The 15,648-nt window shown below is 34.0% G+C and overlaps 1 protein-coding gene across 3 annotated transcripts in view; it reads left to right on the top strand.

Moving 5' to 3' along the window:
• The window catches only part of LOC107928538 (ABC transporter C family member 12), a 31,551-nt gene extending 16,113 nt beyond the window's left edge, over nt 1-15,438 (top strand). For 2 of the 3 annotated variants that reach the window (XM_041082646.1, XM_041082645.1), the window contains exons 13-27: nt 256-390; nt 813-919; nt 1,016-1,109; nt 1,672-1,839; nt 2,128-2,268; nt 4,280-4,480; nt 4,601-4,699; nt 4,790-4,942; nt 5,682-6,070; nt 6,544-6,724; nt 6,872-7,195; nt 13,000-13,756; nt 14,019-14,140; nt 14,667-14,912; nt 15,145-15,438. In XM_041082646.1, coding sequence (XP_040938580.1) covers nt 256-390; nt 813-919; nt 1,016-1,109; nt 1,672-1,839; nt 2,128-2,268; nt 4,280-4,480; nt 4,601-4,699; nt 4,790-4,942; nt 5,682-6,070; nt 6,544-6,724; nt 6,872-7,195; nt 13,000-13,756; nt 14,019-14,140; nt 14,667-14,912; nt 15,145-15,279 — 3,252 coding nt within the window. In that variant the 3' untranslated portion in view covers nt 15,280-15,438. Of the gene's footprint in view, nt 1-255; nt 391-812; nt 920-1,015; nt 1,110-1,671; nt 1,840-2,127; nt 2,269-4,279; nt 4,481-4,600; nt 4,700-4,789; nt 4,943-5,681; nt 6,071-6,543; nt 6,725-6,871; nt 7,196-8,080; nt 8,396-8,625; nt 9,291-12,999; nt 13,757-14,018; nt 14,141-14,666; nt 14,913-15,144 lie in introns of those variants that run through there. The other variant, XR_005906104.1, reaches the window with a different exon arrangement.
• The last annotated feature ends 210 nt before the right edge of the window (nt 15,439-15,648 follow it).

Below are 15,648 nucleotides of genomic sequence, written 5' to 3'. Positions count from 1 at the left end.
TTCTATAATTGCATTAATCTTACCTAGCATATCTTAAATTAATCTACTTTCCTTTTTAACACTTGTTGACTTAACAAGAACATAACATGGAAGGACATCTGTACTCTTGTGATCCTCGAACAAAATGTGCTTAACATTTGCAAGTTGCAATTAATCTTGTATTTTGCATCCATCTTTTCTTCATTTTGTTTATCCTTCCTATGTTGGTTAGAGAGTTTATCTGAACTATTGTTGATACTAGTTTACTTTGTTTAGCAAATATGCCAACAACTTCACGAGTTGTGGTCAGCTCCGTTTCGTATCATTATTTCCGTGGTTCTTCTTTATCAGCAACTAGGTGTTGCTTCACTTCTTGGAACGGTAATTCTAGTTCTCATGGTTCCACTGCAGGTACAAATCTTTATTGCCTTCCTTTTTTAATATTTTATTGAAAATCTTTGTTTTTAATTGTGTCCTACCATTTCCAATTCTTTAGTGAGGATTTACTTGATGAAATTGATGCCAGCCATTGTAATCATTTTCTGCCTTCTTCCCATATTTAAGGCTGTAGTTAAACTCCCTTTCTCTGGAGTTACAGAGCAGTGATCTCCTTAATTCATTCAGACTACTTCTAGATCAGAAAGAGAAAGAAAGCAAAAAGAGCATGAGTGGATTAAATCAAATCATTGGATTAAATCTTGTCTCACAGAGAAGTCTCCAGTCAATGCAAGCTATTGTCTTCTATTTTTGGTTTCCTGCAAGATGAAATTATTTAAACCGTCTTTGTGATGATTGATCATGCCTTAACATTATCTCTATTTATATGGGGACAGACTATTGTGATTAGCAAAATGCGAAAAATGACCAAGGAAGGACTACAGTGGACTGACAGGAGAGTCAGCCTTATGAACGAAATTTTAGCTGCTATGGACACAGTGAAGTATGGTTGAATGTAGAAAGCATTTCCCTTGGATTTTTCAATATATTTTTCGCCATTTGACATTGCTTATTGGCCCTATGCTTGGAAAATTTTCAGATTTTATGCATGGGAGAAGAGCTTTCAGACAAGAGTTCACAATATACGAAATGATGAGCTGTCATGGCTTCGGAGAGCTCAGCTACTATCTGCTGTATGATATTTGAAATTCTAGTCCATTTTTTCTTTGCATGTGCATGGAATGCCAAAATAGAGTATGAAGTTGCCAATTGCCATGTAAAATCAACGGGCGTACTTCCGTTTGCACCTGAAAATGTAACACCAACCATAAAATTTACAAGTATGCCTTCACAATTTGATTTGAGGGAAAATGTGATTATGGTTATGCCTTCACAATTTGATTTGAGGGAAAATGTGATTATGGTTGTAATCATTCATAATCTCAGATTCCCCATTTTAATCCAGCTTATGGGAAAGATGGCTTACATTGTTGCTACCTTGTTTTTGATTTATGATAAGTTGTGACACATACCCGCGATCTGCTGCTACATCAGTATCTTTGCCCATTATTCAAGTTGCTCTCAAAATGAACATGGTCAAGTACTCATTTCTCTGTCTAGCTGATTTATGCATGTCGCACTAGCTCTTCACACTACTAGTGATCAAGCTACATGAAGTATTGATGTGTTTTACCACAATTTGAGTTTATTTCTATTTTTATTTATTTTCCATTTAACAACTTCTCTTTCTTGCAGTTTAACAGTTTCATACTGAACAGCATACCAGTTGTTGTGACAGTAGTTTCATTTGGGGCATTCACTTTGCTTGGTGGGGATTTAACACCAGCCAGGGCATTCACATCACTTTCGCTCTTTGCAATGCTACGATTTCCTCTGAACACACTTCCTAATTTGTTAAGTCAGGTTTACACATTACCTCTGAAGAAACTTTTGCTTTGATCTACTGGCTAGACTAGAAAACCGTTTAGTCACTCAAGAGCTATTTGATAAAATCTAAAGAGTTTATGGTAATGAAAGGAAAGTAAACTTAAAGAATTTAATAATGCATGTAATTTTTTGTTGAACCTTATTTGTAATGTTATGCGGCCCTGACAAATTTCAAGGTTTACTTGTCATTAAGTTCGGTAGGATTGCTAAAAGATTCATATAGTTTCAGTTGTCTATTCGACAATCTAAAGCTTGATTTTTCAGGTCGTAAATGCAAATGTATCATTGCAACGTCTTGAGGAGCTTTTCTTAGCTGAAGAGAGAGTTCTAGCACCAAATCCACCTCTTCAGCCAGGGCTTCCAGCCATCTCAATTAAGGATGGAAACTTTTCATGGGATTCAAAGGTCACTCTAAAGTGTTATTCTTGTTTTTATGCTGTTTAATTTTTGAGTCATCTACTTTGCTAAAATGGAACTTTTGCATTTAGTATTGATGATCACTCAATATATTTAGTCTGTGTCATACTCTGCGAGAACGAAAAGATGAAATAAAGTTTTAGATATTGAGTCTGTGTCAAGGCTTCATGCTGAAGCATTATAGCTTCGGATATTACATAGGGCACGTTGCTTTTGCAACAGTAGCAATGGAAGCAACACTAAACGCTACTAGTATCCTTTACAAACATCTCTTTGTGCCCCTATGAGTTAACTTATACTAAATTACAAGTTTATAGAAATTAAGGTGATATTTTGGACTCTTCCTATTAGATCTGTCATGGGTTGAGTTACTAATCCAAGCTCAAAAGTCTGTCCAAAATTTGAAAGGGTTTAAATAAAAATATTAAACTTGAAAAATAGACTTCAACAAAAAAAACTAAACCCATTTACACATGGATTAGGCTCAGGCTTGTACATTCAAAGCTTAAACTTAATTTGACCTATTTTCTAAGTTTATTGTATATTATATTATGTTATATTTATGTTACATAATTTATAACACTTAATAATTAAATCTATAGTAATATATAATATTTTAATATAAACATTTTAAAAAATGTTAAGATTCGTACATATAAAATTTTAATAAATGAAAAATATATGAAAGTATTAAATATTAAATTAAAAGTAATATGAATATTTTTAAAAAATTAAAGGAAAAAACAATATGAATGAGCGTCAAATAGGCTTAGGTTTGTCATTTACAAATATGAGTATGGTTAAGTAAAATTTTAAACTCATATTTCAAAATAGATTTAGGCAAGTATAAAATATATTATGCTTAAACTCGAACCGGCCCATAAATACTTCTAATTTCCATTGTATTAGATCTTTAAAAGATAGCAATCCTTAACAATGGATTTTAGGTACTATTTTGGAGGGTTACCATTGTTTTAGATTTTTAACACTGTTTGGTTAAATATAATTAAAGGAGATGAAAGGAAAGGAAAAGAAGGTAGGGGGATGTTAAAAGAAAGGAAAATATATATTTAATTCTTGTTTGGATTAAGGAAAGGAATTCTAACATCTTTTGTTCGGGTAAATTGTGGAAAGGAATGGAAATTATTTCTTTCAAGAAAAATTCCAAATTTATCCTTTATATAAATAATTAATAACAAAATTAAATTAAATGTTATAAAAAAATACGAATATTCTTCATAAAAGATAAAAACTACTAATAAGATTGTTAAAATTTTAAATACAAATTTAATAAATAGATACCTAATCTTCTAAATTGATTAAATACAACCTTAGACAGGTTTAAAAAAGTTCTTTTTAGTTTCATCAAAAAAAAAGAGTTCTTTTTAAATTTTTGCAAATATAAAAATAAATTGTTAATAATAAAATATTTGAAGGACAAAATTAAACTTTTACCTAATCCAAATTATTTTAGGTTTCTTTTCCCTCACTTTCCCTCAAATTGGGGATTAAAAAATAAAGGAAAACAAGGGAAGGGAAAGTGAGGGATTCCCAATATCCTTTACTTTCCGTTGCTTAATCAAAATATGTCATCCAAACAAGGGAAAGCATTATCCTTTCCCTTGATTTACATAGCTTTCCTTTATTTTTAAGAAATCCAAACATGCTGTAAAAGAATATAACCCTTAATAATGGATTATAACTATTCTGTTTCACTGAATATGGTACTGCTGTCATATATGGAGCACCTGACTTGTCCAACTTCATCACATGGTATTTACTTAAAAGAGATTCCAGAAGTGCAGCTTATTTAAAAACTTGCGACTCTTTGATTGGTGCTTAGGATAAAGTTGACTACTATCCTAAGCACTGTAGTCTCTGTAGGTTGTGCTTTCCCAGCTTTATAATTAGGAAGTTCTTACGTACTTATCATCAACACTATTGATATTGCAATGTGCTTCTATCGTAGATAAAGACAATTTTTAGATTTTCTTTCCAGGCAGAGAAACCTACCTTATCAAATATCAATATGGAGGTGCCAGTCGGCAGCCTGGTTGCGATTGTTGGTGGAACTGGAGAAGGGAAAACATCACTTGTATCAGCAATGCTAGGGGAGATACCTGCAGATGCTAATTCAAGTGTTGTAATAAGAGGGACTGTCGCTTATGTTCCACAAGTTTCATGGATTTTTAATGCTACTGTAGGTTGCAGATTGCTTATTTTCTTCACTGATAATTCATTCCATTTCAAATTTTAGTGTTCTTTGGAAATGGAAGTTTCTACTACTAGTTGTTTCTGACCTTCAAACTTTATTTCTCAGGTTCGTAACAACATATTGTTTGGGTGTAGCTTTCAGCCTGAACGATATTGGAAGACAATTGATGTTACCGCCCTGCGGCATGATCTTGACATACTTCCTGTTAAGTGAATTTAATACATCTACTTGTCATTTCTTTTGATTATTGTGAATGTCTCCATAACTGATTAACCATCTCATACTGGGCTTCAGGATCATGATCTTACTGAGATCGGTGAAAGAGGGGTGAATATCAGTGGTGGGCAGAAGCAGAGAGTTTCCATGGCTAGAGCTGTCTACTCCAATTCGGATGTGTATATATTTGATGACCCTTTAAGTGCCCTCGATGCGCATATTGCACAGCAGGTATTCTATCTACTCTGATCAACATTTACAATTTCTGTCACATTCTACACTGATCATAGTTCATTTTGCAGTAATGTAGAACAGGAAATAGATGCTGATCAGACTAGAATGTGACAATCTATATTACTGCAAAATGAGAGAATTAGTTTTAAGGGTATGTTTAAGGGTTAATCGATGTCAAAAGGATGGAAATTTGTCAGAGCAGTTAAAGTTTGGATGAGATTTGGTGTCGGTTTAAAGTTTAGATGAAGATGAAGAAATTAGAGCAAAAGTGCTGAAAAGTTCTATGATGGTAATTCTTTTTCTTATATATTGACTCCTAACCCTAATAAGAAATTATTGAACTAGTACTTCTTGTCCAGCAAGGAGGCTCTAATAAAAACATGGCTTAAATAGCTTCAGGCCATAATTAAACTGAAAAAGAAAAAAGAAGAAGAAGCAATGATCAGAATTATTCTTGGAATCTAATCTTGACTTTTCAACTTTGTCTTCTGCATGATACCAATGTCCTTCAAGGATCCCCCACAAAAAGAAAAAAGAAAAAAAAAAGAAAAGGAAATTCTCTGCAAACTCTTCTTTGGAAACTAAATTAGCTATCTCTTCCTTTTAAGAAAAACCTTTTTTCAGTTTCTATCAAGATGTATTTTCAACTTTAAGGGGTGATCATCCAACTTTGTTTGATCCCCAAGGTGAGTGCTTGAGGTTAGGCCATATTGATCTCATCTGAAGTCATTTGCAGGTTTTCAGCAGATGTATCAAGGAAGAGTTGCAAGGGAAAACCAGAATACTTGTCACAAACCAGCTACATTTTCTTCCACATGTAGACCGCATCCTCCTTGTCGCTAATGGTGTAATTAAGGAAGACGGTACATTCGAGATGATCTCCAAAAATGGAAGGTTATTCCAGAAACTGATGGAAAATGCCGGAAAAATGGAAAAACAAGAAGAAACGGATGATGGGAAAAATTTTGACCTGGAAGACTTGAAACCAAATTCAAATGAAATGGTTGAGATAAATGAGCTGCAAAAAAATGCAAATCGTGCAAAAAGAAGAAAAGGAAGGAAAGCTGTACTTGTAAAGCAAGAAGAAAGGGAAACAGGTGTTGTCAGCTGGAATGTTTTGATGAGGTAGCATGGACCAGTCTTTTATTTCATAACTGTTTCTTTTTTATTTTTTTCTGAGACATAAACTCAGTTGGGAAAAACTTCCTTTGTCAGCTTCTTTTGGTTAATGGTGTCTGTCTCTCTACAGCAATCAAAATCGAACAACAATTTCTAAGGACTTAAAAAGTTTAGTACTGGCAGAACTAGTGTATAAAAGTTGAAGCTCCTTTATATCAAGTTCACTCAAAAAGTAGTACAGCAGTAGTGTCTTGCAACCTACAAACGATACCTACTTTTCACTGATCATTTGCTAAAAGTTTTGCCTATTGGACTTTATGGCAGTGCTCTTTTGCTCTTCTTGAGTTTTAACTCTTCTACATTTGAACTCACATGTAAAACGCATGAACAACTTATTAATTCGTATGGAAACCCTGAAGAAATTAGAAGTTATATCAATTCAATTCAATATGAGCATAGAACTTATTTCCATTTTGCAGGTATAAGGATGCTCTAGGCGGCCTATGGGTGGTAATGATACTCTTTACATTCTACTTTTCTACTGAACTTCTTAGAATTTCAAGCAGCACTTGGTTACGCTTTTGGACAGATCAAAGTACTTCAAGTAGTTATAACCCTGGGTACTATATCGTCATATATGCTCTCGTAGGATTTATTCAGGTAGGCGTGTCTTTGTCTGTAGCTAATAGATGATTTACATTGGTATTCATTTGTAGTTGCTGTAATGACAGATTATAATGATACCCTCTTTTACCTTCTATTTTAGTACTTATTAGAATGAGTTATTTAACATTTTAATGAATTCAGGTAGCTGTGACGCTGACAAACTCGTTTTGGTTGATCACTTCAAGTCTTCGTGCAGCTAGAAGATTACATGATATGATGCTAAACTCCATCCTAAGAGCTCCAATGTTGTTTTTCCAGACTAATCCCACCGGGCGTGTAATCAATAGGTTTTCAAGAGATCTAGGTGATATAGATCGTAATGTTGCTAATTTCATGAATATGCTTATGAATCAGTTGTGGCAGCTTCTCTCGACATTTGCACTAATAGGCATGCTGAGCATATTTTCGTTGTGGGCGATAATGCCACTTCTCATCTTGTCTTATGCAGCCTATGTATATTATCAGGTATGTCCAATAATTTTCAGTTTCTCATCTGTTTTAAGCCTTGGGTTTTTATGTTTCTTAAGCTTTGAGAATGTACAGCACATTGACTTTTCCACCATCATAGGGTGCATTCAGTTTGTGGATAATTTAGTTTCCAAGTTGGATCTAAAATAAGCAAGTATACTACCTCAGTTGCATGCACTTCAAATATTCTAATGATTATTACCTTTCATTTAGGGTGTGACTCGATGAAGAATTTAGAAGGATTTGATTTCTAATAATGTGTTTAAAATACCAAAAATGAATTTAGTTTGTTTTTTTTTTTGTGCGTTTATGTGTAAAATTAAGGAGGAATTTCAAAATTTACTTGGATTTTGAAAAGGGAATTCAAGCAACTCAAAAATTTCATTCAAAATCTTCTTTTTCAATTCACATTACCTCACTACAAAATAAAAAAATTAAACCACAAACTCATTTTATTAATTTTAACATATATTTTATATTGTCAAAATAATATTGACATATTTTTACAATTCTAATGATATTTGTATTGCATAATTTTCCTTTGAGAATCTTTAATTATTTGATAGCATTGAACAGCATATCTTTAGAGATTACAGCTGATTTTTAGAGATTCTAATTAGAGATATTCTTTTATTAATTGATTTAATCCTTCACATATATATAATTGTACATATTTCTAAGATATGCATACTTTTAAGTGAGTTTTTCCTCAATGCGTTAGAGTATGCATCTCTAATTTCATCATGGTATCTATTTTTTATCCGATTTGTGGGATAACTTTTCTGATTTTCAAAGTTTGTTCAAAAAAAATACTAGAAACACTAAATTGGTACTTTCCACCCTAGCCTTATTTTTTTTCTGTTGCTGTCCCTACCATTGGAGTCAACATCCACTGGCTGGCGAAACCCCAAAATTTAATGACTAAAAGACCCGGCGTGGGCTTCACCTATTGCCCCTATGTTTTTTTTGACGCCATTGCTGTGCTCTCTACTCCCTTTCGGTCATTCTCCTCTGATTGGTGGTGTATTTTGGCTAAGTTTTTTGTCATTATGCCTAAGGACGAGAAGCTTGTGATTCCAACCGATAATCTCTTGTTGCAAATTAGTCTTGTGAAGCTTGATGGACATAATTATCTTTCTTGGTTAAGGTCTTGCTTGTTGTTTATCAAGGCTCGTGGCTTGCAGGGAAACATCACCGGTAAAATGTCAAAACTTGAACTCACTGATTCAATCTTTAGTTAGTGCGATTCATCAAACTCTCTTGTTATAGCATGACTTATCAACTCTATACAACTCCATATTTCTAAAACTTATTTGTTACTTGATATTGCGGAAAAGATTTGGAATGCTGCTGTTCTCACCTATTCTTACTTTGGGAATGATGCGCAAATTTCTCAGTATTTCCCTGAATTAAGTGTGTTGTGGCAGGAACTTGATTATTATCAAGATTTTCAGGTGACTTGTACCAATGATGCGGAAAAATTTCAGAAGATGGTGGAAAATGAGCGTGTTTTTTATTTCTTGGCTGGGTTGAATATTGAGTATGATTAGATTCGAGTTCAAGTTATTGGCAAAACTATGTTCCCTTCTTTCCATGAGGCATACTTATATGTATGACAAGAGGAGAGTCGTCGAGTTGTTTTGCTCTATAATCCACCTATTGAAAAAGTTGGCCTCATTGCTCACCAAAATGGTCCATCAGGTGTTAAGCCTCGGCACACTAAAGATTCATGTTGGAAGTTACATAGTCACCCCATTTGAGGTCGTGGTGGAAAACGAGGGGGTAATTCTTGGTCTCAAGCAAATTTATCAGACTCTGTAATAGCAAATGACAAGTCTACTTCTACTGGGAGTTTTACCTCAGATGAGATTCAACATCTCCGACATCTCTTGTCTCAATGACTCTACCTTGATTACTAAGTCTAATCATGTGAAACCATTTCCTATTTTAAATGCCCCATCTACTTTTGAATCTTGAATTATTGATTCCGGTGCTAATAGGCATATGATAGAGTCAAACAAAAGCTTATTTAACTATACTACTTGTTTATTTAAAGATAGTGTACGAATAACTGATGGCTCCCTTACCTCCATACTACTTGTTTGTACTCCCAATATCACTTTATCCTCTATCCTCCATGTCCCTAAATTCTTAGTTAACTTTTTATTTGTTAGTACTACCATTAAAGCCTTAAATTGTAAACTTGAATTCTTTCCCAATCACTGTGTCTTTCAATACCTCTAGATAGGGAAGACGATTGGGAATGATAGATTGGTGATGGCTTATATCTTCTGGATTGATCGTCCAGTATGTCTCAAGCCTTATTTGGAGACAATAAAGATGTCAACTGAGAGATAATTCAGTGGCATAGGTGGTTAGGACATTCATCATTTACTATTCTTGCCAAAATGTTTCGTTCAAAGACTCAACTAGACTCTTTAGTTTGTGATTCTTGTGAGTTTACTAAGTATACAATAAACAATTATACTTTACATAATAATAGAAATACTATTCTTTTTAAGATTATTCATTTGGATGTTTGGGGCCTTACTCAACTTCTTTATCTAGTAACCGTTGGTTTGTTACATTTCCAAAAGTGATGTTTTCTCGTGTTTCCATTTTTTTCATAAATTGATTACTACTCAGTTTGATGCTAAGGTTAAGATTTTGCGAACTAATAATGGAACCGAGTATAACTTTAATGATAATTTATAATCATATGGGATTTTACATTAGACAAGTTGTTTAAGTACAAGTGCTCAGAATGGTGTTGCTGAAAGAAAAAATCAGTATATTTTAGAGGTTGCTAGATTACTTATGTCACTATGAACCTCCCAAAGCCGTATTGGGGGGATGTGATTTTGGTTGTTGCATATCTCATTAACCGAATGCCTTTTCGGGTCCTTGATTTTAAAATTCTCATAGAAACCTTACAGGGTAAAACGATTTATCCAATTTCACTGAAAGTTTTTGGTTGTGTTTGTTTCGTTCATCTTCAACATGGGAGCAAACTGAATCCTCGAACAATCAAATGTGTTTTCATTGGATACTCTCCCACATAGAAAGATTACAAATGTTATCATCCGTCATTTAGAAAGTATTTTGTAAGTATGGATGTAACATTTCGTAAGGGTGAACTCTACTTTTCTTTATCACATATGGATGTAACATTTCGTAAGGGTGAACTCTACTTTTCTTTATCACAACCATCTCTTTAAGGGGAGGTTATTGAAAATGAAGAGATGACACCTTATTCTGTTACTTTTCCGAGGGAGAATTTAATTCTAGCAGAGACTTTTGTTCAAGAGAAGACTAATGAATGATTGTTGGATAGACTTGATTCAAGGACATACACTAGAAAAGGCAAGTAAGAAGATGCCATCATACAATCTACTTTATGCCCTAACTCTTTACTGTCAGGTGAGTCTTTTTCACCTGAGTTTGTTATTGATTTAGAATTACCAATAGCCCAACGAAAAGGTGTTAGAACTTGCACTTTACATCGTATCTCTGACTTTGTCTCTTATGATTCTTTATCTCCATCCTATAGAACTTTTGCATTGCCTTTGTTCTCTACGTCTATTCCACAGGATTGGAAAGAAGCTATCACTAATCCAAGATGAAAGAAGGCTATGATTGAAGAAATGAGGGGTTTGGCAAAAAATGAGACATGAGAACTAGTTAATCCTCTTGAGGGGCAAAAAATGGTTGATTGCAAATGGGTGTTTACTATCAAGTATAGTGCTGATAGTTCAATTGAAAGACTCAAAGCCAGATTAGTAGTGTAAGGATTCACCAGACATATGGAGTGAATTATCAAGAAAAATTTGCTCTAGTTGCTAAGTTGAACATGATTAGGATCCTTTTATCATGTGCAGCAAATCTCGATTAAGACTTACAGCAGTTTAATGTAAAGAATGCCTTCTTACATGAAGACCTAAAAGAAGAAGTGTATATGAAAGTTCCTTCAGGATTTGAGGATAAAGATACTGAAGAAAAGGTATGTAGATTGAAAAAGGCTCTATATAAACTAAAGCAATCTTTTAGAACTTGATTTAACAGATTTAGTAAGGCCATGGTATCGTTTGGCAATCGACAAATTAATGTTGATCATACATTGTTTATAAAACATCACAAGGGTAAGATTACTCTCCTTATAGTTTATGTTGTTGACATAATTATGACAGAAGATGAAAGAGAATAAATGACCCGACTTAAGAAACAATTGGCTTAGGAATTCAAAATCAAAGACTTGAGAAAATTACAATATTTCCTCGAAATAGAAGTGGCCAGATCGAAAGAGGAAATCTTTATTTCCCAAAGAAAACATGTCTTAGATCTTCTGATAAAGACTAGCATGTTAGGTTGCAAATCAACAAAATCACCTATTGAGAGTAATCACAAGTTACCAGTAGGGATCGATGAAATAGTGGATAAAGGGAGATATCAAAGACTTGTCAGACGATTGATTTATCTCACTCATACTCGACCTGATATAGCCTATGCGGTTAGTTTGGTAAACCAATTTATGCATGATCCTCGTGAAGCTCATATGCAGGCAGTATTGCGAATTTTGTGCTATTTGAAGTCTGCACCAAGCAAAGGTATTTTCTTCTCCAAAAATAGTTATCTCAAGACAAAAGTATTTACAGATGTAGATTGGGTGGGCTCTTTTTATGACAGAAAGTCTACAAGGGGTTATTGTACTCTTGTGAGAGGAAACTTAGTCACTTTGAGGAGCAAGAAACAAAATGTTGTGGCTCGATTAAGTGCAAAGGTTGAATATAGGGCCATGGCTCAAGGTGTTTGTAAGCTTTTATGATTGTAAAATGTATTGGAAAAGCTAAAGTTGTTGAATGAACAACCTTGTATTGTGACAATAAAGGGCCATCAACATAGCTTAAAATCCAGTGCAACTCGATAGAACCAAGCACATCAAAACAGGGGCGAAGCCAGGGGGCTGACATGGGCCTCGGCCCCCCTAAAATGTAAAATTACATTTTTGGCCCTTGAAATTTTTTGAAAATTTTAAATTAGTACAGGTAAAATTACACTTTGGCCCCCCCTAAAATTATAAAAAATTTGATTTAATCCTTTACAAATTATAAAAATATAAACTATAAAAAATTAAAATTTCATCCGCCCCTCAAAAAAAATTTTTGTGCCTTCGCTCCTGCATCAAAATATATTGTCATTTTATCAAGAAAAAAGTAGCCTGTGGTGCCTTAAGTCTTATCTTATCTAACATCCCAAAAATAGATAACTGATGTTTTATTAAAGGGCTTAACTGTAAGACTTATCATAATCTTCTTTACAAGTTGGGCATGCGAGACATCTATGCACCAACTTGAGGGGAAATGTTGAGAATATTTTATTATTTGATAGCATTTAATATCATATCTTTAGAGATTATAGTTGATTTTTAGAGATTCTTATCAGAAATGTTCTTTCCTTAATTGATTCAATGCTTCATGTATATATAGTTGTACATATTTCTAATAAATACATATTTTTGAGTAAGTTTTTCCTCAATACATTAGAGTATTCATCTCTAATTTATCATTATCCATACATATATGTATTTTTTTAATACCACTAATTTTCTTTATAATTATTTTTTAATCATGAAATTCCAAAACTTAAATTTTCTTTAAATTATTTATCAAAACAAAATAATTATAAATATTAGCATTTTGAAATGATGTATTTAAAATACTTTAATTTCAAATTTGTTCGAAATCTTAAAGTTCTCTATCCAAATGTACTCTTGGACAAGTCTCAATGATCATTTGCAATGGCAGAGCACATCTCGTGAAGTGAAACGCTTGGATTCGATTACCAGATCGCCTATTTATGAACAATTTGGAGAAGCTTTGAATGGTCTGACATCCATTCGTGCGTACAAAGCTTATGAACGGGTTGCTAATGTTAATGGGAAATCCATGGATAACAATATCAGATTCACCCTTGCAAATACAAGTTCAAATCGTTGGCGCACAATAAGGTTAGAAACGTTAGGAGGCCTTATGATTTGGTTGACAGCAACCTTTGCAGTTCTGCAAAATGGAAGAGCTGAAAACCAGGCAGCATTTGCGTCCACGATGGGTCTACTTCTAAGCTATTCTTTAAATATCACTAGTTTATTGAGTGGTGTTTTAAGACAAGCAAGTCGAGCTGAGAATAGCTTAAATGCTGTGGAACGTGTGGGTTCATATATCAATTTGCCTTCAGAGGCTCCAGATGTAACCGAGAGTCACCGTCCTCCACCTGGTTGGCCTTCATCTGGTTCAATTCAGTTTGAGGATGTTGTCCTGCGGTATAGACCTGAACTTCCCCCAGTCTTATGTGGATTGTCCTTTACTACTTCTCCAAGTGAAAAGATAGGGATAGTTGGAAGAACTGGTGCAGGAAAATCCAGCATGCTGAATGCACTATTTCGGATTGTAGAACTGGAAAAAGGAAGAATCTTGATCGATGGTTGTGATATCTCGAGATTTGGACTCTCAGCTTTGCGAAAGGCTCTTAGTATTATACCACAATCACCGGTTCTTTTTTCAGGTACTCACTTTAACTTTTGATTATACTAGGTGAAGTGCTTGGCTTAATCTTTAAAATACTTCAAGTTTTCTGAAATAATTTTCTGTCAAAGTTTGATCAATGCATTCACTTTTCTCTGTTGGAATAATAATACCTTCAGGTAGGGAGAAACATTCCAAAGTGAGAATTTAAAATATTTCTGCGTATTTCCTCAGTATTTTCTAATACAAATCTCGTAAGATTGAAATTTCTCATTTTCGTAGTCATCTTTTAATTCATCCAGGAACTGTTCGATTAAACCTTGATCCATTCAATGAGCACAATGATGCTGACCTTTGGGAGGCTTTAGAAAGGGCGCATTTGAAGGATGTAATCAGGAGGAACTCTTTTGGTCTGGATGCTGAGGTATTCAAATAGAAAATGAAACGGTCTATAATTGTAAATCTAGAAAGCTAGTTTTAGTGATTACGACTGCCAAAATAATAATTGTGATGTATGTTGGTTGAACTCTCTCCCACAGCTAACTGCTAATCTAAAAAACTAGTTTTGGTGTTTAGGGCTGCCAAAATAATTATAGTGATGCGAGTATGTTTGTTGAGCTATCTCTCGGTTAAAACTTAAAACAAATAAAAATGAGTAAAATGGTCTAATAACAGGCTTAAATTATCATAGACGTCTTGTTATTTAAGGCATCTTTTCTTTGTCGTTTATTGTAATATGAGCATGTAGCTATGCTCATGGAAGTTGGAGTATAATCAAGTGTTCAGGTAAAAAGTCATAACTCCGTGCCTGTTAAATTGGTCATTGTGTCTAAAGTAAGATTACATTTAACGTTTGTAACCATTTATATTGGAAAAAGTTTTTTATATATCGTTTGAAACAAGAGAAAGGGAAGTGTTGATGAAATAATTCTGCTCCATCCTTGTTCAAGGTCTTAGAGAGTGGGGAGAATTTCAGTGTTGGGCAGAGGCAATTATTGTGTCTTGCTCGAGCATTGCTGCGAAGATCAAAGATTCTTGTTCTTGATGAAGCAACAGCAGCAGTGGATGTTAAGACTGATGCTTTTATCCAGAAAACCATTCATGAAGAATTTAAATCTTGCACGATGCTAGTTATTGCTCACAGACTAAATACCATCATTGACTGCGACCAGATTCTTGTGCTTGATGCTGGTCAGGTGTGCCTTCTCACTCGTTGTCATTCTTGGATGTTTCTGGTTCTTTTTCTTTCTTCGATTTTCCGTCCTGTTTAATAGACATATTCTCCTTAAGGCAAGATTGACTGTTTTCCAGGAATGGCTTGGTAAAGTCTAGCTTAAATATACAAGGACTTTTTGTATGCTATGATTAAGTCTTCTTTGGATTGGGAAATTACTGGTGACCAGATAACTTCTGATTCTGTTCTTTCAGGTTCTAGAGTACAGTACTCCAGAGGAACTGCTAGCTAATGAAGAAAGCGCATTCTCTAAAATGGTTCAAAGTACAGGGCCTGCAAATGCTGAATACTTGCTAGGCTTAGTTTTTGGGGTGAGAAGAATAGGTTGATTGGAAAACATGCCACACGGTTAGATGGTCGGATGAGATGGCAGGCATCTGATGTGGATGTTTTTATTGGAAAACAATATCATAGAAGGAATAAGAATTAGAGTTTTAGATTTATTTAACTTCTTTATTATATCAAGTTTATTAAGAGTTTTAGTTTTACTTATTATATTATTTTTTTTATTTCCTTATAAACTGTATTTGTAATTAACAGCCTACAAAAAAGTTGCCAATATAAAATAAAAAGCAAGCAGTTTATTTTCATCACAAACTTAGTTTGAGAAGGAAGGTTTAGTCAAGAATAAATCTGTCTTTTGAGTAACTATAGGTTGAAGTAAGAATTATTTCTTGTCTAGACCTGTTACTAGATCC

The sequence above is a fragment of the Gossypium hirsutum genome, chromosome A12 (genome assembly GCF_007990345.1).
Source record: "Gossypium hirsutum isolate 1008001.06 chromosome A12, Gossypium_hirsutum_v2.1, whole genome shotgun sequence".
Lineage (NCBI taxonomy): Eukaryota > Viridiplantae > Streptophyta > Magnoliopsida > Malvales > Malvaceae > Gossypium > Gossypium hirsutum.
Note: the sequence above shows the minus strand (reverse complement) of the source record. Positions and strands in the feature narration are given on the sequence as shown.